The sequence below is a fragment of the Ovis canadensis genome, chromosome 1, assembly GCF_042477335.2.
Source record: "Ovis canadensis isolate MfBH-ARS-UI-01 breed Bighorn chromosome 1, ARS-UI_OviCan_v2, whole genome shotgun sequence".
NCBI classification, from domain to species: domain Eukaryota; kingdom Metazoa; phylum Chordata; class Mammalia; order Artiodactyla; family Bovidae; genus Ovis; species Ovis canadensis.
This window is the reverse complement of record NC_091245.1, coordinates 187,626,172-187,649,533: the sequence shown is the minus strand read 5'-3', so window position 1 is coordinate 187,649,533 and position 23,362 is coordinate 187,626,172. Positions and strand designations below refer to the sequence as shown.

At 46.6% G+C, this 23,362-nt stretch overlaps 1 protein-coding gene across 8 annotated transcripts in view; it reads right to left on the bottom strand.

Annotated features, from left to right (window-relative positions):
• The window catches only part of PLA1A (phospholipase A1 member A), a 42,066-nt gene that overhangs the window by 13,034 nt on the left and 5,670 nt on the right, over positions 1–23,362 (bottom strand). The window contains exons 2-11 of one of the 8 annotated variants that reach the window (XR_011249354.1): positions 19,854–20,055; positions 17,911–18,088; positions 17,288–17,396; positions 15,670–15,771; positions 13,155–13,244; positions 11,232–11,399; positions 9,753–9,842; positions 6,042–7,986; positions 2,851–3,015; positions 1,857–2,273 (exon numbers count right to left, since the gene is read on the bottom strand). Coding sequence is in view for 4 of the 8 variants with exons in the window: in XM_069554546.1 (XP_069410647.1) it covers positions 2,189–2,273; positions 2,851–3,015; positions 6,046–6,154; positions 9,753–9,842; positions 11,232–11,399; positions 13,155–13,244; positions 15,670–15,771; positions 17,288–17,396; positions 17,911–18,088; positions 19,854–20,055 (1,298 nt within the window). In the remaining 4 variants the exon portion in view is untranslated. Of the gene's footprint in view, positions 1–1,856; positions 2,274–2,850; positions 3,016–6,041; positions 7,987–9,752; positions 9,843–11,231; positions 11,400–13,154; positions 13,245–15,669; positions 15,772–17,287; positions 17,397–17,910; positions 18,089–19,853; positions 20,056–23,362 lie in introns of those variants that run through there. The other 7 variants (XR_011249353.1, XR_011249357.1, XM_069554546.1 and 4 more) reach the window with 7 other exon arrangements.

Below are 23,362 nucleotides of genomic sequence, written 5' to 3'. Positions count from 1 at the left end.
AGTTCTTGCTGGGAACCTGGGTGGAGTGAAAAAAGGGAAGGATAAAAGGAAAGAAGGGTTTGGGTTTTGAGGGGAAAAAAAACCTCTTAAGTCCATATATTGAAGAAGATTTTTCAAGTATGTTGTTCTACTGACTGGGGCGGACAGTGCCGAAAACAAAGTGTGTCTGTGAATGTTCATACTGTATCACCTGGCCTTTGGACAAGGGCTGAAGCTCTCTCTCCTGATGACCTAGGTGACTTAGCCCGGATGCAGCTGCAGCCTGTTGCTTGCATCATTTGCCCAGCCTCTGTTGTGGAGAGTGAATTGGCAAGTCAGCAGTTTGCTTTCAAAGCCCATTTATTTAGGTGTTTTTTTGTGTTTTTTTTGGTCTCAAACACTATATGTACGCCCACATTCTTAGCAGCATTATTCACGATAGCTAAAAGGTGGAAGCAATCCAAGTGTCCGCTGATGGATGAAACAATAAACAAAATGTGGTTTGTACACACAATAAAATATTATTCACCCTTGAGAAGGAAGGAAATTCTGACACATACTGCAATATGGATGAACCATGGAAACATTATAGGTAAAACAGGCCAGATACAAAAGTATAAATATTGTATGATTGCATCAGGTATTCTAGAAGAGTAGAATTCATAGAGACAAACATTAGAATGGTGGTTACCAGCATTTGAGGGGAGCGGCAAACGGGGAGTTACTGGTTAATGGTGACAAAGTTTCAGTCCTAGATGATGAAAAATTTCTGGAATTGGATAGTGGTAATGGCTGCACAACAATGTGGATGTGCTTAATACTACTTAAATCTTACACTTAAAAATGGTCAAAGTTATTACTAAGACTTTAGCCAAACCCAGGTGGTTCAGTGGTTAAGAATCCGCCTGCCAGTGCAGGAGCTGCAGGAGGTGCAATTCCGATCTCTGAGCTGGGAAGATCCCCTGCTCCTCCCACTCTGGTATTCTTGCCTGGAGAATCCCATGGACAAAGGAGCCTGGAGGGCTACAGTCCAGGGGGTCTCAAAAAGTTGGACTCGACTGGAGCGACTGAGCACAATAGAACACAGGCAAAACCATTCAGTACAGAGGAATGCAGGAGTACCTGGCTATGAAGAAGGCAGTGACAGTGTGTGCCATGCCTCTCTGTTCCCATGGCCATCCCAGCCATTCCCACCTTCTCTGCTCGGTTGTATACCCCGGGGCCACATCAACGCGCCTCTTGCCTTCCAGCTTCTGGCTGGAGTCACTCAGTGGGAGCACCAACAGGAGAACGAGGGAAGAAAGAAGACTGAGGATGGAGAATCTGTTTACCTGGTTCCCTCTCTGCAGGATTGCTGCCCCCTCACTGTCCCTTGACCAGAGGTCCTGCAGATCTGTCTGTCTCCAGACTCTGGTGCTTCCTCCTCTGGCCTCTTCAGACATAGAACACAGCAGTTCCCACTGCCCCCAGCCCCAGGGAACTTGCACTGTCCCTTGTGATTTCCTCACTTCCTGCCAACACCTTTGTAAACAGTCCTCTTAATAAATTCTCAAATTACACAAGTTGAGTGTACCTATAGCTTGGTACGAGGTTATTTATAAAGATCAAAGTTTTAGAAGCACTGACCCAAAGAAAATCCACCTATATTCCCCAAAGATTGCTCTGAGCTACCTAAACCTCCCAGATACTCAGAGAAGGCAATGGTAAGGGATGGTGAATGGTATCGTCTTCCTCCCCATCCTCCATTCCCTCTCTCATACCAAGTACTTCTTTTCAGTTGCTATTTTAACATTTTCTAATGTTTTCTCCAATCCTGTAGATCGTAAATCACATTTTTGTACCTAACAGAATTTCATTCCAATAAAACCATTGAATGATTCAGATACTCCATAGTTTTATTTAAAAGAAAAAAAAAAGTATTTCTCCTGTATACGTTTCTATTGAATCCTAGGTACAGTTGTCCAAGCATATGGGGCAATTGCAATTAAGCATGAATAGGAAGGTTGAAATGGTATCTTTGTAAAACTCTTTCAACTGACAATGGAGATAAAGCTCTGTAAAATGAGCCCTCTCTCTCCCCTCTAAGGTGGCTAATTATGGAGAAAGTAAACAAGACTTCTGCATTCTTTCTTAGTCTTAATGGTTTAGAATAAGTTGAATGCCCATTATCCCCCACTCCCAATCCAGGGGGATGCATCCTGCCCATATACTATATACAGGTTATTTTCAGGTCATGAGACACAGTCTCACTTGCTTGTAAGTTCATTGGCTCAGGTAAGCAGACCATCTTTTTGCTGCAAAAGAAGAGAAACAAGAGGGTGTGTGCTCAGGGCAGGTTCCTGGCTGGTCAGGAGAGAATTGTGAGATCTTGTGTTTCACTGACGTCAGGTTTACAATCATCTCTGGGAAGATTACTACAGGAGTCCACGCCTGTCCTCCAAGGGCCAGGTGTGGTAAGACATACTCTAAATGCCTGCTAGAGGTGGTGCAAAGGGGATAAGAATTCCGTGTTCACACCCATGACTGTGACCAGCAGAGGCTGGAGAAGGGGAAGTATGGAATGAGCAACCTTTGTTTCAATAAAACTTTACAGAGGAAACTAAATAGAACAGATACATAAAACATATATATCCGATAAAATGGAGTTCCTTATATTAAAGTGGGAATGGGGAATTAAAGTACACCCTCTTTGGCTTCTTAGCATCCCAACCCAAGATGGCCCTGCAGGAGGTTCAGGACACCCTCGGTGTCTGTCATCTCCCCATCAAGGAAGCTTATCCTCATGATGAAACTGCACCTCAACAAGTGTCACATCTGAGCTCAGCCTGGTCCTGGTGGGTGTGTTTGGGGTGGGGTGGATCTGGGGCTTACTTGTCATTGACAGGCAGAGGAGCGGTGCAGAACCTCCCGATGATGGTCGTCTGGTCTTTTTTCCAAACCCGGTGGGAAGCCTGAAGCTTGAGCTTCACCTGGTGTATCTGGCACTGAGGGCTGGGGTGAGCTAGGACTCCTTTCCCAACACGCTGCTGTTTAGGTCTGGAAGGGAAAGGGAAAGTCACTTACTGTCACACATTTGGCCTTGGCTTCCCCTTGGCTCCCATGGGCTCTGTGGGTAGCCCGGTCAGTTAGTTCCTGGGAGGTGGGCACACAGTCCTCTGCATCATCCTTACCAGCACCTTGCCCACACCCCACAGCTTTGAACATGAAGCAAAAAATAGGTGTTGATTTTTGAAAGTAAACAGGTGGATCCTGCAGCAAAACAGTAGCTCCAGGATTTACACATCAGGGTAAGTGTCCTAGTTAGTGATGATCTAAATTCAGGTTAGTGAAGATATTTACTCTCAGGTCAGAGGCCTCTTCCAGGATGTTGAGTTCTAAGAATTTTGCGTGAAGACTACTCTCTCTATTCAGACTGAGTATGAACGTGTGAAAGTGAAGTCGCTCAGTCATGTCCGACTCTTTGCGACCCCATGGACTGTAGCCAACCACGCTCCTCTGTCCATGGGATTTCCCAGGCAAGAGTAATAGGCCTTGAGGCCAATCAGAGCTGGGGTGGAGTCCAGGTGTGGTCTCCTTCCGGCTGTGGCTTTGGTGTCACCCAGCCCTAGGTCTGAGCCTCAGCCCCTGCTCCCTGTGCCCTGCCCTGAGCTGCCCCTCAGGGGCAGGCTCCTCTGGGCTCAGAAAGAGGGAGCTCCCAAGGGTGCTGCTTTCCCCTCAGAATGCCATTGGGTATTGTCTAAGCCGAGCATGGTTCCCTTTCCTTTCTGGCCTCTGTGTGCTGAGGAAATGTCTTCTGTGTGTACTTTCTAACCCAGGTTATAGTTTGTCCTTTTGAGGAAGATCCCATAAAACTTTGTATAAAAGCTATTCCATTTTTTTTTACTTTTGATTTCAAAAGTGTTTATTTCAGAGGAAAAATAACAAAACTGTTCACTTTAAGAGGCTGCTTGGATGGAAAGCTTGGAAACTAGAAGGACTAGTTGTGGTGGCCTGGGGACTTGACCTGGGTCCATTTTCTAATTGGAAGGAAATCTTGGGGTTTCACAAATTTATAAAAAGTAGGGGAAAGACCACACATAAACCCCCTTCCCTTCTTTTCAATTTCTGTTCTGCAAGAGGAAACAAAACCCAAGGAATTGAAGTAATCATGTTTTTCAAAACAGTAATGCAAGTCTCTTTGGGGAGAAGAAGAAATCTTTGGATACCCATTCCAATTACTCAGGAAGCTTCTCAAAGTGTAGGAGGTGAGGCCATGCCTGGAGATTCTGTGACTGGTCTGGGCCGGGGCTTGCTGTCAGCAGTCTTTAAAGCTCTCCAGGTGATTCTAACAATCAGCCAGTCATTATCATGATTCCTGCAAGTGTTGGCTCATCTACCCAACAGAGAGGAGGGCTGGAGAGGTGATAGAAACCCACTTGTAGAAGTTAACATGATCTTGAACTGATCTAATGAAAATTACTCAGCTGTATAATCTGGAAGGCTTACGTGGGCACCCCAGGTCTGTGTGGGGGTCCTGACTGCCTGCTGTCTTGTGCTGTGTGGCCTGGGAGAGTTGGAACCCTGCCTGGTGGCAGAGTGTTTGGTAGTCCAGACGTGCAGTCCTCCAAGAGGAAACATCTTCCCTGACAGCACAGTTAGTGTGTATCCCTGAAGCCGGAGAAGTGTTTCCAAACCCAGATCTGATCCTGTCGCTCTCCTGTTTAAAATTTCCAGCAGCTTTCCAAACTGCTCTCAGGATAAAACCCCAGGTCTCTCCCCTGTCCTCTAGGGGTGGCAGAGTCTGGCCCTGACTAGCCCCCCCAGCCTCTTGTCCCCATGCCTGATACCACTGCCTCCAGGGTCACATCTCACGAACCCATGGGCTGGGGGGAAGGATCCTCCCAAACCTTCAAAACTCTACTCAAACACTGTTTCTCCACACTTAGTCAGGCTCCGTCTTCTTTGTTCTCACAGCCCCTGTCACTGCTGACAATTGTGCATTTGCAGGTATGGGCACTGATCACACCCCTGTTTGCACTGCACCCCTCCTGCTGGAAGCTACATTCCTCAGGTTCCCAGGCATGAGTGGGAGGCTGCTTCAGACAGTGATTCTGAGCTCCTGCCAATCACTCACCCTTCCCACCCCCCATCCCTACTCGGTTCTACCAACACCACTTGGCTTTGTCCCTGTGGCCCTGGAGTGGGAATGACTCCTATTGCTGAGCTCTGCATTGCTTCCCCATCCTCTGTTGGGTCTTCAGTTCTCCCAACATATTTGTAATTAGCTTCTTGTGTTAAATTCCTTCTGTTGGATTGCCTGGCTTGGGCTCTAGTTTCCAGACTAAACCTCGACTGAGGCAGAGATTTATCTGGTTAGTCTGCTTCCTGCTGCTTGTGAGTAACTAATCAATGGCTTTTTAAAGAAACATGCACCACAGCTGCTGAGTTGCTATCCCTTGCCAGGCTTGCAGCTCCCTACAGTTGAGGCTCTCTGCCTGCTTGCCTCAAGCCTGGTCCCACCAGCTGCTTGGCTCAAGTGTGACTCCACAAAGGAAAATCAGCCCCAGTTCCAGGGACTGGCACCACTGGGCATCAACCCCGCTGGCCCTTATCTGGCACTCCCTGGCTAAGTTACCCTCTGCTTGGGAGTCTTCTCCGGTAACCCACACTGATAGCTCCCTCCCCACTCCCCCCATCCCTCCATCCAGGAGTAGGGGCTTCCCAGCCCCTGCTTGGGCCAATGGCTGAGGTCCTCCTACTTGCTGGCATCTCTGATGCCCCTGCCTGGATTCCTGACACAACGTCCTGTCAGGGGCCTAGTTCCCACATTCTCACCCCCTGTTGGGATGTTCCCTTACTGCTGCCTGCCTGCTATTGTCTGAATACACTCTTCTTGGGCCCAATACTCATCCTGAACCTGGAACAGTTGCCTGGCATGTGTCTGTGGGTCCATCTGTGGTAGGTGCCACCCTCACCCCCACGCCTGGCCCAGTTGGCTCCGCCCACCCATCAGTGACCACACAGAGCATGTCCTGGGATGCGTGTATGTAGAAGGAGAGAAACCAGCCGTGCGGGACACTTACGTACATGGTGATCTTGACCGAGGAGGTGACACTGCCGCTAAGGAAAGTGACTGTGATGCAGGTGTCCTTGTTTCTCGGCTCCTGCAAGTGAAACTCCACGAGGCTGTGATGCACTGGGAAACCAAAGCAGAGCAGACAGCTGGGCCAGAGGTCAGTGGGTGCAAAGCATGAACCATCCCAGAGAGCAGCACAGCAGTTGGAAATCTCACTCTACCACTTAGCAGCTGTGTGCCTGGGCACAGTTACCTCTCATCACAGGTTCTCAGCTTCCTCAAGTCTAAATTGTGTTCAGCTGCCCAGCTGCGTTCTACTCTTTGAGACCGCATGGACTGCAGCACACCAGGCATCCCTGTCCTTCAGTCTCCTGGAGTTTGCTCAGATTCTTGTCCTTTGAGTCAGTGATGCTATCTTAACTATATCATCCTCTGTTGCCAAGTGTAAATTGGGATAACAAAATTACATACCTCACAGTTCTGAATGAGAATTAAATGAGTTAATACATATAAAGTCCTTAGACAGTCTGTGCCTAGGAATCATTCAATACATGATAGTTTTCATTATTACTTGTAATCCTAGAATGTGCCTCTCCTCTCTGTTTGGCAACATTATCCTGATGGTGTGATTCTGAAAACCAAACAGTGTCTATCTTATACTAAATAATTAACTCATAAAATTTGGCAATGCCCCTCCCCCCTAGCATGCACACAGTGTCAGGAAATCCACCATATGTGCAGGAGATGACTGCGGCCCTCCCTGTGGTGGCTGGGGGCCGCCCTCCTGGGCAGCACTGAAACTGGGGCTCTCAAAGCTGGTATTGTCTGCACAGAGTGGGTGAGCAGCCTGGTTCATGGTGATACCCCTGGGTCTGCGGTCCCTCTGTCAAGAGAGGTTAAGAGGATTGCAGCTTCCCCAACACCCTAGCCCTTCCTCAATAAGGGGTAAGCCCATCTGGTGGCACCTGGCTGTGACTTTGGTCTCTGAGCATTTTCACAGACTCCTTTGGTGGTTGGGACATAGCTAGAGAGGTAGTCCTTCACCTCTGCCCTACCCATTCTTTGTTCATTTGTTATGTTTTATGGGTGAATATTGGGAGGAGGGGCTAAGTGGATTTAGGGAGACAGCCCAAGTTGAAGTAATGATGTGATCCATATGGGCTCATGGGGTTAGCAACCGGACTCCTGCCAAGAACCCACAAGAAGATAGGAGAGCACTGCACTCTGCCCCTCCATAGAGGGGAACAGCAGCTGCTGTGTCCCCCCGTCTCTCTTTCTTAGTTGTTTACTGTGGATGCAGAGTGTTATGTTGACGGGCAAGGGCTGAACAGGAGTGGATAATCAAAATGTGGGAAAAAAAAAAAGTCTACCTTACATAGTTTTAGGAATCTAATTCTCTGTGCTGAGTTGGATATATCACTTTAACAGCAGGTATCAGTGATCAAGACAGTTTCCTAAGGTTCTGCTTTTCTCTTCTCTGATTACTCTGGAAGCCCTAGGAGGGCCAGGTCTGCTAACATTGGTGGATGGGAACTGGTAGTGAAATTCCTACCTGCTCTGGGCGTGACAAGGGCAACAGCACACGAGCGCTGGAAGGTTTGCCAGGAGGACTGGATCCAAGGTGAGGCCCTGCCGCTTACCAGTTGTGTTGTCTTGCCTAAGTCATCAAACCTCTCTGTGCCTCACTTCCTTCATGTGGAATCAGTAACCCCCAACATCACCTCATAGTACACTGTGAGGAACGGGGTGATGGAGAGAAAACACTTTGGGTGAAATGTTGCTCTACAAGAGAAAAATAGTATTTTTGGAAAAATGATTTTTGGGGAGCAGATTCTCTGTCCATGCTGGCACCTGCCTGGCAGAAGCCAAGGGTGACAGCTGTCCTGGTGAGCAGTGCTGAGGCCGAGGTAGGTCAAGAGTGCTGGAGAGTGGGAGCTTGGTGCCACAATGACCTGGGAGTGGATGAGATGGATGTCAGGTGGGGTACCAGGTGGGTGACACATACCCTCCCACCAGGAGAGGAGGGGCCCATCTCTGATGCTCAGAATGGAAGGCTCAGAGGATGCAGGCCCCTCTGAGGTCTTTGAACAGACATAACCATACTTCTAGGGGAATGGGGAGGGGATCTCACAACAAATATGAAACAGAAAAAGTCTGGTTCAGTGAATTCCCCTCAGCAGGGATCTAAGAATGCCTTCAGCCTTCAGGTGTGCCTCAGGCTCCCTGGCTGTCCAGCAGGGAGGAGGCACCAAAAGCTGCCCTGGAGCTGGAAGTAGAAATGGGAAGTCGGGTCCCTGCAGCCCTGCCTCTGACCCAGACAAAGCATCCTGCCTCAGGCTGACCTCTGAGCGGCGGCAAGGACCCAAGAGTAACTGAGAAAGACTCCTGAAAAGAGCAGATTCTCGGAAGAGGGGGCAGAGATATGAGTGCGGAGGCAAGCAGTGGTGGCGTGGACAGGGCAAAGATTTTGAAGTCAGAAGACAGGAGTTGAATCCTGACTTCTTCACCCTCCCACAGAGCCTTGGGCACATCACTGCCTCGGGCTGGGTTGTCAGATGAGAGGATGGATGTGAAAAGCCCACAGCTGACCCCCTTTATTCTTAAGAAGTAGCCATGAATTCTCTCGAATGAAGTTACCAACACCTTCATCTCAGCTTCCAAATTTTCCCATTGTCAGAGGGAAGGGAATTATTACTTATTGAATCCAGCCACTGTGCAGTGTTTGCCTGTGTGCTATGTATTTTATTTTATCCTCACAATCAATTCTTTGCAATAAGTACTGTTTGCCACATAAGCATGTAGAAGTTCAGAAAGATTAAGGAACTCCTGATCACACAGCAGGTAAACGGAGAATTCGAGAACAATTTAGGTTTGGGTGACCACAGAGCCTGAACTTCAGGCCCTCTACTACCAGGAAGGTATGGCCACAAACATCCCTCCAACAACCAGCCCAGACACCAGTGATCAAAAAGTCAGTTAGAATTAGGGTGGTCATATAATTTCCCACCCAAACCAGCATACTTCTATTCTAAACACACAATAAAGCAGACAGGACTCCAGGATAAAAAAAAAAAAAAAAAAAAGGAAGTATAGCCAACCTAGATAAGATGCAAATACCATTGGAAGGAGGATGGTTCAGCCCTTAACTTATGTTATAGATTCTAAGACTCCCTTTTCTCTCACATTAATCGTCATTCATGATCACCGGCATCTTAGCTTCAATGAAATGCAGTGGTTAGGAGCCACAGTAAACAGTTGAAATATATATGTGAAGGTTCACTATTCCTCATGAACCCTGAGGTAGGAGGGCTGCTAGAGTGGAGACACGCAGGGTGGGCAACGAGGAGGGGGAAATGTATGCAGGAAGAAGAAACCCAAAAGATTCTCCCAAATACCACCCTAGAGAGAGAGCCCACACTGGAGGGCAGGATTCCATAGCAGGGTGGGAGGAATGAAGGTCAGTATACTGACCAAAAGATAAGATGCCCCCAGGTTCTTATCCAGAGAGCAATGATTTGGGCTGGCTCTGATAAGTTTGGGTTCTAGCTAAGCCCCGGAGATGCTGCCCTCCACCTGTCACTTTCCATGACCTTTTTGCCCCAGTTCTTCACCTCCCACTTTGGCTACCATGGTGGGCTGGACACAGCCCAAGATGGAGGCCTGGACTCAGCAGGTCAGCACACTGGGAAAGCTGAGCAGGGCGTTCCTCCCCACTCACCACAATACGGAGCCATGGAAGTGGTCAGCAGGTAGACCTTCACCTCCCTGGGAAGTGGCTCTATCTTGACACCACCTTGTTCCACCAGCCCTGGAGATAAAGAAGCAAAGACAGCAGGGCCCTGAGGAGGCCATTTCAGGGTTCAGTGGCACCCAGCCTTTTAGTGATGAATTCTTGCACCCGTTCATTCTACAAACAACTGTGGTGAGTCCTGGAACACAGCAACTCCATCCCGACAGGGATAAACACACAAGTAGCCAGAAAATACATTCTTCAGATTATCTAGCCCACTCCCAAGGGGTATTTATATGAAATTATGAAATGATGTCTTCAACTTGCAAGACAATCTATATGACAGTTCTTTTAGTGGTATTTGTATCCTGTGCATTGGAGCACAGGAGGTGTTTGAGCTGAAGAATAGTGGTTGATAAATTGGAGAAGGGCTTTCCAAGCAGAAAGTATAAGTCTGGGCAAAGGGATATTGGGTGAGGAAACATGAAAAATATTCTTGGAAGTATGAGTAGTTAGCATCCCTGAGGTGTTTAGAAAAAAAGGAAAATCTCGTGGGAGATGAGGCTGAGCAGAGAGTGTAAAGTGGTTGTTAACCATCTGGTCCATCATATGCGTGGGAAACAGTGACATATGCCTGATGAGCAGGAAGTAATGTTGTTTTGCTTTATTATCGGAAACCACACCTACTTTAACACTTTGTCAAGATGATCTTCATTTCATTCATATAAGCAATGGCAGACTGCTGCAGTTCTAAGTGGCAGCTGGGGGATGGGAAGTGGGAGAATGAAGGAGGGGGAGGAACCACACATTACCCAGGAATTTTTTCTAGAACCCTTCAGGCTGGATAACCCCAGGATATTCACAACAATGATCTGCACAGGGTGAGCTGAGGCTGGATCCCTCAGCCTTCCCGAGCCATTCTCTCCAGACTAGCCTGGATCCTCCAGGAATGTGTCCAGGTCAATCAATAATTAGGAACCCCTCCAGCTGGTACGTGGCCTCACACCTCTAAGGCAGGCAATGTATGCCAGTCTTAGGGATTTCTCCCACACTTGGATTTCAAGCCTATCAGGAACTGGAGAATGGCTGGCCTAGCACGGAAGACCATGGTGCACAGACTATGGTGTGCATCAGGTCCAAGAGTGGGTGCAGGGGATCTGGACCACACTGATGCTTCTGGAGAACACGCTGAGGTGGACTTGCGGGTCAGGGTCTCTGTGCGTGTGAAGGGTGTGCACAGAGTGCATACGGCATCAGGAAGCACTACAGAGGGCGGGGGGTGGGACACAGAAAGCTAAAGGCCACCTTCTAGGTGAGAACACCTGCTAGCTGAATTCTGAACATTACTTAAATTTTCTTTACCCCACTCGAATAGACTTTTTGACCATGGGAGATGAGGACTTGAAGAGGTGACAAGGCTTGAACTCTCCCCAAGTTGTCAGAGGGAGTCAAAGGAGGAGCATTTACCAATTCTTGGACAGGAAAGAAGAAAAGGGTTGAAACAATCCAGACACTGTCCAGCAAGGAAGTCCTTGTAGTTTGTACAAGGGAAGGCCACCAGTGGACAGGAGTTCTCCAGCGCGCTGATGTAGAGGTGTACAGCCCTCATATGATCACAGATCAGATAACTGTAGCCTGAACAAGGCCAAAAGACACAACCAAGGTTTCAGTTCAAGACACCTGGAAACTCCCTCCATGCTACTTACTGTAACTCTATTGAATGTTATAGTCCAACAGGCTATAAATACATGGGATATCCCCCCCGAGCCACATTTTTGAAATATTGATGAACATGGTTACTATACTCTCATTTTTCTTTTTAATCTTTCTTGAAGTGATTCTTTTTTTTTTCTTTTAACTAAGCTTAATTTACCAATAAAATTGCTTACTTAGAGACCCATTCTTCCATGATCATGCAGATTCTCTTTTGAAAAATGGGAGCATATGAAGAGTTAGCAATTCTGACCCTCCTTCTCAAAATGGATATTGGTCTGCACATTTTTGCCTTCTTCAGCATCACCCACACAACCAATTTTATTCAACCTCATTAAACCCAATCCAACAAAGAGACAATCAAGGGAGTCAGCAGCAGCGCATGGTCCATCTATGAAAGCCAACCCAGTGACTGACACACTGAATTTGCCAAATGTCCCAACACAACAAACACTTGGTTTCTTGTTATTGTTGTTGTTGACTATTTTAAAATTTGTGATAATTCACACTGAATGAATTTGCTTGGGCTAGGAGGTCCATAGTGAGCCATAACTCCAGCATTTAAGGTCTTCATACTCTCCCTTCACCTTGGGACCCCCTCACCGGGACCAGAACCAAGCCTGAGCCATGTGCGGATTTTCCCTTCCCCCATGGTTGGGACACTGCCCATGGCCAACCCCCTTCTAGCTACAACAGGGAGCTGGAAAACACAAACCAAACCCTTCTCAAATTGTGTTTAAAAAAATTGTGTTTTTTTCTTCTCAATTGTGAAGAAAATTGAAAGTGACCAACTAAAATGCAAAGAAATTTTCAAAAGCCATTAAAATCAAACCATCCAATCTGATCAGAATTGCTGAAAAAATTATGAATTATTAAGAGAAACATGTTTTGGAAAATCAGTGAATTTGATAAGCTGGATTAGTGGTTACTCAACACGACTGTCAAAAGAATCTTTAAAATGAAAAAATTTTGGTAAAGCAGGAAAAGGTTAAAAACATAATATTCAGAAATCAAAACTCCCATATGAACTGTTGATAGGTTAGCTGCATTCATGAGAAGAACATGAAAAGACTAAACAACCCTTAATGCTTAGCTTTTGATAAATTTAAAATTGTTTAAAATTATGCTAAGAACATAATCAATATATACAAAAAGAACATTCCAGAAGAGTGAACTTAGAAGAGAAGATATGTATATTCATTGAATGTATTCAAGAAGATTATCTTGAAAGCAAATTTGGAGAACTTAAATTTAGTTAGCTTGGGGAAATGGTTGTGCAGTGAACTGAACCTTCAGCTAGCTAGCTTTGGGTGCATCAGCCTGGTTCTGACACAACGCAGCACTGCAAAGGATGTAGCTAGTGTGGACTCTGCCACAAAGTGGGGCCCAGGAAGAAGAGAGGTTATTGGCTTGAGGGATGGTGGATGATGGTAGGGCCTAAGACGTAGGGAGAGAACCTAAATATGGAGCAATCTTTTAATTTCAGGCAGTCCTCCCCTAGAATTCCTTTTCTCCATAAACATCCATTCAATAAGTGCTGAGTAAGCTCGATGGGACATAGCAGAGGATACTGTCAGGAAGACTCCTGTGGCTCACACTGGCTGACTCAACACGAAACCTGTTGATGAAGTCCAGTCTCTGGAGCAGCCAAACACTGGGTATTTCTGGCTTTCTGACCTGCATAAATGGAAGTGGGACAGCCAGGCTGGTCTTGGCCCCCATTGATGAAGTAGTCCACGTGTCCGACAGGAATCCGAATGCCCAAATCTGCAAGAAGGCAGAACCTTGTTACCCTCTTCCTTCAGGGGCTATTTTCCAGGTCCCATAGCAGGGTCTACTGGCCGCGGAGCCTGAAGTCTGACCTTGGGTACTCACCCCTTCTCTGTGCTGAATGGGGGCCCACTTATTCCTAAATGCTAGAAGATGACAGAACTAACTAGCCCTTAGATGGTTTTCTAAGAGGTTTTGTCATGCTGAAAGGAAGCTAAGAATAAATTCATAAGAAGATACTCATATTTGCCTAATAAAATCAAGAATAATATCCCTTAAGTTTTTATGAATCAGTAAATATTATAATAAGCTTGGTAAATTTACTTGTTGAATAGTTTCTATTTTACTTAAAGTAACAGTTCAGATATATATGTGTGAGACCACATTTCCAGCCTCTTGCATGCTTTTGTGCTTCTATGACTGAGAAGAAATATAACCTGGCTACAAAGAGATGAGTTTGTGAGGTAGTAGCCTTTATCCCATCAGTGTGACGATATCTGACCCCTCAAAATCAGCCCAATTCAGCTGCCAAAAACCATGACTTTCTCCTTCATATTATCTGTCACAGTTAGAAGCAGTGGAGTGTGTGTTACTGGTTTGACATCATCTATCCAGGGTGTAAGTGATGACCTAGAATGCCTCCTTGCCCATCATCTGTCAGGTCAGTTCCACCTCCATAATATATTTTGAATCCTTCTGCTTCTCTCCATCTCTACTCCCACCACTATCAGCCCCCTCAGCCACTATCGCCCCCTCATCCAGGCCACCACTGCAAACATGTTCCAAAGGGCCTTCCTTTACTGCCCACCTGCAGTCCACGCTCTGCCCAGCAGAGTCACCTTTTAAAGGAATCCAAATCGCTGCCCTATTCTCATTGATCGTAGAATAAGATGCAAACTCCCTGCCATCTCCAGTCTGGTCCTGCTCCACTTTCTCATCATGTCACTCACTGCGTGCTAACTACATGGTTCTCCTTCCTGCCCTCACCCACCATAAGGCTTTAATTTGGCTGTCCTCCCCATCTATAATGGTCTTCTCCCAGCTCTTTCCAGTGCTGGCTCATTCTCATCCATGAAATCTCACCTCAGACATCACCTCCTTGGACAGATTTTCCTCAATAACCCTACCTGAAGTAGACCCCACACCCCCTGCCAAGTCACACGCGCTTCTCCCATATCCCTCATGATCATAATCGCGAGGTAGAATTATCTTGTCTGTTGACTTGTATGTAAGCTCCACTAAGGCAGGGCCTTTACCCGTCTTCTCCCTGCCCTACGGCACCTATGTTAGTACCAAATACTTATTTATTGAACAAATCAGTGAACAAATGTTTTCCCTATTAGCCTGCAAGTTCCATGTGGTGCCCTGTGCATTACAGTATTCTTAGTGCCTGCTACATAGATCAATCAAGACTCATTGAATAAATGGAAGTTATTTTTTTATCATAAAAAGAAAAACTTTCTTTTATCCTATTAGGTAGTGGCTACAACTTTGAGGGGGACTGAGAGGCCTAGGACAAGTAAATAGGGACCAATGGGTCACCTATTTAGCAAATTTAGGAACGTAAAGGGTTAACATGGTTAATTAACATGGTTAATTAACTTAATAACTAAGCAGAGGGCTATGGACTTTGTTTTCTTATCTGTGAAACAGAGGTAGAAAAGAGGGTTGAGTTACATGACTACATGAACATCTAGAATCATGAATCCGTGAGTTTTGGATGCTAAAAAGGCTTCTAGCCAAATGGAAAGAGACATGGCCGTTTCTCAGTTGAATTGCAAACTCTGCGGTCAGAGACAGATGCAATTTCCTCTTGTACCCAACACACTGAGCACAGGGCCTGGCACTAGATTCTGTGGGCGTTTGACATTGAGTAGAAATGAGGAGGAGTGCCCGCTGGTTATGATGGATTCAGAATTGGGGGTTCTTGCCTGCGCCTGTCATTATTGGAGGCGGCAATTCTCATTCCTCACCGGACTGAGGGCTGGCCTCATCTCCTGGGAAGGAGAGAAGTTCTGATAGGCCCGAGCATCTGCCCCAGGAGTGGAATGCCCCAGTGTCCCGGGGCGAGGCATGTTCACCCTGAAAAAGCAGCCTGACTTTCCCGTGTGCCTGCCAGGCAGAAGTGCCCTCCAAACACTACCTCAGATGAGGCTTAGTGTTGAATCAGAGTGAGACTCATGACCAAACAGTTTTGGTCCACAAATGAGAATCCTTCTGTCTCATGCTGGCTAAAAATAAAATCATTCATCTCAGTCCCAGAGCAAGATAGGGCTGGAAGAGACTTTGGAGATCATGCTGATAAACTCCTCACTGCAGCAGAAGCTCAGAGGGGGAGGGTCTCCTCCTAGGGCCACTCCAATAAATGTCAGCCTCTTAGCATCTGCCCTGTGCTCATTCGCCCCTCAACCCCCCAGCTCACTGTCTGTGTCTGTGTGGATGGCTTCCACGAAGAGGGCATCCCCAGGGTCCAGACGCTCCTCCAGGCTGGCTCTGGTGTACTCCGGTCCAGCAGGGTCCAGGCCTGCAAGGACAGACATGTCAGGGGCCCTGTCATCTCAGCCACAAGAACTCTCATGGATCCACTGCACACCTACACAGGCAACCCTTATAGTTTGAATCAGAATCCCCCAACAAGGACCCAAAGGTGAGAGAACTAGCTTAGGACCACCTTTTCCAGGGAACACTAATCTGTTGAGTAGACAGAACTCTAACTTCTTCATGACCCAGTTCCTCTGGCTCTGAAATGAACTTGCTAACCCCGACCATTTGGTAAGGGTTAATGTCAGTAATATTCATCCTCACATAGTAATAACAATGGCTATAATGTTTTGAGTAGTTACTATTCACCAGGCCTTGTGCTGGGCAACTTCACACATTCTAGTCCTTACAACAACTTGTGTGCATGCATGCTAAGTTGCTTCTGTTGTGTCCAACTTATTGTGATCCCATGGACTGTAGCCCACCAGGCTCCTCTGTCCATGGGGTTCTCTAGGCAAGAATACTGGAGTGGGTTGCCATGGCCTCCTCCAAAGGTATCTTCCTGATCCAGGAATCAAACCCACATCTCTTACATCTCCGGCATTGGCAGGAGGGTTCTTTATCTCTAATGCCACCTGGGAAGCCCCTTTACAATGATAGAGTGAAGTAAATGTTACTCTCTCCCAGCCTTACCTTGGATCCCTCCCTATTCCACCCAAAAAGCAGACTGTGAGACAAGTATGTAAAGTGCAAGTAGCTTATTTGGGAGAAAATCACCGAAAGCATGGACTTCCCAGCTGGTGCTAGTGGTAAAGAATCCGCCTGTAAATGCAGGAGACATAAGAATCACAGGTTCAATCCTGGGATAGGGAAGGTCTCCTGGAGAAGGGAATGGCAACCCACTCCAGTATTCTTGCTGGGATAATCCCATGGACAGAGGAGTCTGGCGGGCTACAGTCCATGGGGTCACAAAGAGTCAGACATGACTGAAGCCACTTAGCATGCGTGCACAGAATGCATCATGAGGGAGTGGAAAAAAGCCAGAGAATGAAAGACAATTTAAATGACTAGACTATCACTTTGAGTCTCATCCCACTGGGGTCCCCCTGCAGGACTCAGCAAAACACAACTCAGAATTGTCCCACTGAAGTGCTAGGAAGCCAGAGTGTTTACCATACAGCTCTGGCTCCTTACTGATTGAGGGTAGTTCCTGAAGCATAAAATTCCCAGCACTGTGCAACTATTTAGAAACACTGTGTAAAGGTGATTTCCACAGTGGCCAAGGAGATAGGAGCTGTCACAACCCATTTTAGAGTTGTAGAAACTGAGGCTCAGAAAGAAATAGATGGCCTCTAACACTGACACTAGAGATCATGCAATAACAACACAATACCATCTTATCCAAAACGGCCACAGTAGGTAAATTTTAGTGATGATCAATGACTTGATCATAAGAACAATGGCCCAACACACTTCCCTCTGCCTGCCTTAGCAAATGCTCTTCCAGGCATGTTCTCTCTCTCTCTAAACCTGAGAGAATGGGCAGGGAAGAATATTACCTGTGATCCGTCCCAGCTGGCCATTGTAGAAATGTCCTACCATGCCCCCTACATGGGCCCCCAGGCTGATGCCGATGATGTGGATTGAGGATGCTGACACACCCAGCGCCTAGAACAGGCATTTACAGAGAGTTACATTTGGGCCACCCCAGCCCCTGTTACAAGGGTAACAATTTTCTCCGAGGCATCAGAAGCAGAAGGTCTTGGGCGTGACATACAAGCCACACATGCTTTGGGGAGAAAGTGCAGAATCTCACCCAGTTAATCACTTGCCCTCTCCTTGGGCTTCCCACCTGGACAACCCATTCACTTTTGGTGCCCAAGGTGTGTGAGGCATGACCACAGCCATTTCCTCCTGAAGGCATAGAAGGGCCAGCTTTCGGCACCCCCGATGTAACATGCAGTGGCGCATCTTACAGAGGAGCAGCTAGAGTCTCAGAGAGGTTCAAAACTCCGCCTCAGGTCAGCACAGTAAGTGGTAAAGGTGAGATCTGAACCAAAGACCCACAGACTACCGGTGGCTCTGCTTCCTCCCTAAAGCTCCTCCTCATGTGTTATTTCTTTCTTCCTGAGCTCTCGCTCCCCCATAAGCAGCCAGAGCTCACCCTAAGGTCTACACCTACCAGGAGTTTACGGAGGAAACGAGAGATCTCGAGTCCCAGCTTAATCACATTTTCCACGGCTGAGAAATAGGCAGCTGTGGAGCCATACACCCAGTCCACAGCAATCACGTTAGCATCTGCTGCCCGCAGAAGGGCACCGATGAATCTATCAATCCAGGAAGGTTTTGTTCCTAAAGCCCTAGATGTGGGGCCAAGAAAGGTTAGGAAAATTAGCTTCCAAGTCAATATTCATCATCATGGAAATTACAATGACATTTCTACAAACAGAACAAATCTAGAGGAAAAAAGTCACAAGTGTGTGTGTGTGTGTGTGTGTGGTGGGGGTGGAGGGAAATACGAGCACTAAATCCTGCAGCGCTTTGAGCATGAGGAGGACATAATCCTGAAGTCAGCAGGGCTCCTGCTTGCACCTGTGGAGCCTGTGGGTAAACTGTAAAGAGGTACCTTTGTTCCAGGTGGATGTAGCCTTGGGCCAGGGCTCAGAGCTCAGGTCAGAGTTCAGCCCTACTGGCCCTCAGCCAGGTACCTTTGTGCAATGCATAAATCACATGGACCACATGTGCTGACCCTGCTTGTGTTACTCATGGGAAAGAAAAGATAGCTTTGTGTGTTAGAGTTCAAGATTTGCAATCTTAATTCTCACTCTATAATACAGACACCTTCCTTGGGGATGTTTCCATTTACTTGTTCATGCATTCACCCTTCAGGCAACAAATGGGCCAGGCAATGTGTTGGGTGCTTTCTGAGAAATAAAGAAAAATGAGATATGTTCTTTATTATTCTAGAACTTAGAGTATAATAGGACTTTTCTAGGAAAAGAAGAAGAGGAAAAATTTCAGAAAGCTTTCCTAAGAGATTAGGAATGGGAAAGAAGTCTTCTCCATGGCACAGAGCTTGCTCATGTGGACAGAGGAGCCCAGCCCGGGTGCACACCAGGGAATATGGCTTGGGGGCATCTGGAACAGACAGCATAGCAAGGCTTCAGAGCTCTCCACTCATCAGCTATCTCCGGGTCACAGGTGTCTGGCTGAGCCTCGGATGGTGGCTGAATGCAGGATTTGCCAGAGGAGAGACTTTGGCCCAAGAATGGGAGGGAATGCCTAAGGGAGGATGTGTCTGGGACCCCGGGGTTAGGGATTTGAGAGGCAGGGAGAACCCAGTCAGAGATAAGGAAACAATTCTCCTTTGTGCAGTGCCTCACTGTCCACCTCTTCACTGGGTCCTCCCCAATTTCAGTTGTTCTAGCTACTGTTTCACCATATTCTCTCCCTTTCTCTTCCCAGCAACTTTTTACTGTCTTTGGCATTGTCAGTGAATTTTGGAGAGGAGATGTTGGAAGGAAGGATGGTGATTGATTTGGGACTCAGAGACTATATATTACAACAAAAGTTGGACTGTGGATCATCAAAGAAATTGAAGAAGGGTGTAGTACCTGAGAAACACTAATCTCTGGGAATGATGGAAGTGGAAGTTTCTTATGTTGTGAAACCCAGGTAGAAGTGAAGAAGAGGAAATAAAACCCTGGGTAAAAACACCATGATGTTACATTGCACAAAGCCTGTGACCTCACTGGCTGAAATGAATCATGCAACCCACACTTGAGGGAAGAAAGGATCACTGAGGCCGTTTTTACAGCCTCCCTTTTATTCAGGCTTGGAAATCGAGGCTTCATGTGCTACTTATCCAGGGTCATTCATATTTACTGTTTGAGAGTATATAGATGAGACTTAGCAGAGGAGTAACATATGTGACCAATAAGAAAGAGCAACACATTGTGTGTTCATGTTGCTATGAGACCTCTTCAAGGCCAGCAGAAGGTGAACAAGGGGACTGTGACAGGCAATGAATCCATTTCTCCTCTTGCTCCCCACTAACTTCCTGTGGCATGAGGGTCATTTTCTAGTTCCTAGCAGAGGTGATCTTATTGGTTGGTTGGCTCCCACCTGAATCCATGGATAACTAGCTTGGTTCCTAGAGTGGCATTGAACCCAGAATTTTGGATGTCACCACTTTCTTCCACTAGCTGCCCACAGCTGGGATTCGAAGGAGTGAAGAGGAGAAACTGGACTTTGAGATTGGTGCCTCGGAGGAGATTGGCATTCTGGAAGTCAGTGCAATTCGTCTGTGGGGTAGGAGGTGCATCCCCTAGAAGAAAAAACAAATAAAACCCAAGAAACTTCAAAGGTGAGGTCATCTGTTCTTAAAAAGAAGAAAAGTGCTTTTGAAAGGAAGAAAGAAAGAAACAGGGGCTTACAGGGATTGATCATAAATCAGTAAGGGTAATGACTCATTTATTAAAGGCATCACTTCTATAACCAAAATCTATGAATATTTTTCACAGATTTTTTATCTTATGTAAAGATAAGATACCAGAGAAGAATAAAATATTGCTCAACTAGAGAAGATTAAAGGCCATGATGAAATGGATATTGTCATGGCTAAATTGAGTCCCCTTCCCCCCATAAATTCATGTGTTGGACTAACTAATCCTTAAAACCTCAGAATGTGACTCTATTTCGAGACAGAGTCCCTGCAGAGGTAATTACATTGAAATGAAGCCATTGCGTGTGTGTTCAGTCATGTCTGATGCTTTTCCAACCCCATGGACTGTAGCTTGCCAGACTCCTCTGTCCATGGAATTTTCCAGGCAAGAAGACTGGAGTGGGCTGCCATTTCCTTCTCCAGGGGATCTTCCTGACCCAGGGTTGAAACTAGCGTCTCCTGCCAGGCAGATTCTTTACCACTGAGCCTCCTGGGAAGGCCATGAAACCAATAGGGTGGGCCCTTATCTGATACGGCTGATATCCTTAGGTGAAGAGGGCAATTTGGTCACAAAGAAGAGAGATGACGTGAAGACATGTGGAGTAGACAGCCATCTCCAAGCCAAAGAGAGAGGCCGGGAATGGATCCTTCACTCAGAACACTCCGGAGGAACAAACCCTACCACCACCGTAATCTCAGACTTGCAGCCTTCAGAAGTGTGAGAGGATAAACTTCTGTTGTTTAAGCTACCATCTCTGGCACTTTCTTACAACAGTCCTGACTAAATAATACAGTTTTCTGAAAAGAACCCTGGGCTATAAAATAAGCAGTTGCCCTGGGGACTAGGCTTATTCTGGTCTGTTCATCCCATCCCAGAGTGATCACTTCTCACTAATCACCTTTGGTCCTTAGGAGCAGTCCAGAGCCACTCCAGAGCCTGCAGTGCCCAGCACGTGGCTGCCCAGGTGATAGAGAAGGCCTTTAATGAGCTACATGTATTCAACAGTACCTTCCAACAGGTACATTTAAATAGGATATTTTATTAGTCAAGGTCACTGAAGGGCCTTCTACAGTACTGAACTGAAATGGCAGCATATTGTAACTCCTGCATCCCAGGGAGCTGAAAATCTGGCCTATCTTTAAGACCCAACAGCCCCCTCTCATGCCTGTGATAAAGAGGGGGGCCTCTAACACCCAGCTGTCTCACAGAAAGAGACTGGCAGGAGCTGCAGGGCATACACCGAGTGGCCACAGGGCCCCACTCCTGGTAATGTTAGCAGCAACCTCACATTCCTACCACAGGACAAAGCCATTTGCAACATCAGAAGACAGGTCTAGGTTGCAAACTGATTTGCACAGCCCTCTTCACAAGGAAGACAGCTCTCTGAGGTTTCTGGAATAGTTCTCTGCCTTCAAAGGTAACTGGGGGGCATGTACAGAAGGCCTGTGGATCTACAGAGCAGTGGGCCATGGTACTGTGAGCAGAATGTGGGCGCCCCACCCTTGCAGCATGCCAGCAGTGGTTTCCTCACCTCTGCATCTGAGCCCCAGGCCTGGTCCCAGAGTCCCCTCACATCTCCCTTCTCACCAGCCAGACCTCGGACACCCCTGCAGTGAAGCCCACTCTGACAGTGCAGGCTCCTCAGCCTGTGGCAACTTGCACTCCTATGACCCAAGATAGACTTGTCATGACTTGACCACCTCATCTGCCTCCCCTAATTTTTGGAAGAAAAGATGAAAAGCCTCTACTTGAACAGGAGACCTGAACCACATACATGACTGCATTGCACTACTGGTCATGTAGCAAACATAGTTTGTCACAGAGCAAGGCCCAACAAGCATCACAGAATCAATATAGTCCAGACAATGTTATCTAAATAAGCGGTAATAAAAATTAGAAATCAATAACAAAATTATTTAAAGATACATTTGGAGATTTTAATTCCCTTTTAAGTAATGAATGAGTTGAATAATCACAATAGAAATTAGAGAATGTTAAAAACTAAAGACAATAAAACCAATGCAATATCAAAACTTGAGTTAAAGTAACTAAAACAGTACTAGGCTGATAGCTATTAATATAACCTTAAATGCAAATATGAGGGGGAAATGGGGAAAGATACAGATCATGTAAGTTAATCTTGTAAGTCAGAAAATTGAGAAAGAATACTACAGCAATTGCAAATAAAATGTAGGGAAATAAATACAAAGGAAGTAATTAATATTAAAGAAAAAAGTGAATAAGAATGTCATCGGGAGCAATTCAGCCCATGCAGTTGCTCAGGTCCACCTTCCTGGAGAGATCTGCTTTCTCCCACCCCCAGACAAATGGTAAGTAAATCCTCAGAACAAAATATTCAGAATTAAACCATTCTCACTACCTACACTGGTGCCACTTTGGTCTAAACCACCATCATTTCTCAAAATGATGTGGCCTGCAATGCTTTTCCTGCCTTCATCCTCTTCAGCCTATTTGCAGCACAGTTGCCTGGAAAATCCCATGGACTGAGGAGCCTGGTAGGCTGCGGTCCATGGGGTCACTAAGAGTTGGACACGACTGAACAACTTCACTTTGACTTTTCACTTTCATGCATTGGAGAAGGAAATGGCAACCCACTCCAGTGTTCTTGCCTGGAGAATCCCAGGGACAGTGGAGCCTGGTGGGCTGCCATCTCTGGGGTTGCACAGAGTTGGACACGACTGAAGTGACTTAGCAGCAGCAGCAGCAGCTAGAAAAGTAAATTAAATCATGTCACATCTCTGTGCAAAAGCCACCAAGGCATTTCACTCAGAATAAAATCCAAAGTCCCAACAGTGGAAGAAAGCCCTAAATATCTAGACCATCCTCCTGAGGAGCCTTCTCCTGCCCCACGATTGCTTCCTCTGTTCCAGCCACTGTCCTCCTAGCTCTTCCTCACTCTAGACAGGTTCCTGTTGGAGGTTCTGTGCACTGGGCATTCCTTCTGCCTGGCATGTCTTTCTCCAGACATCCACGTGGCTAATTCCCACTTCTGCTTTAAGCCTTTGCTTGTCAAATGTCATCTCCTTTCCTCTAACCCCCATTAAAATTGCCATCTGCCTATGTGCCCGAAACATATGGCTCAGCTGGTAGAGAATCTGTCTACATACAGGAGACACAGGAGACGCAGGTTCCAGCCCTGGGTCAGAAAGATCCTTTGGAGGAGGAAAT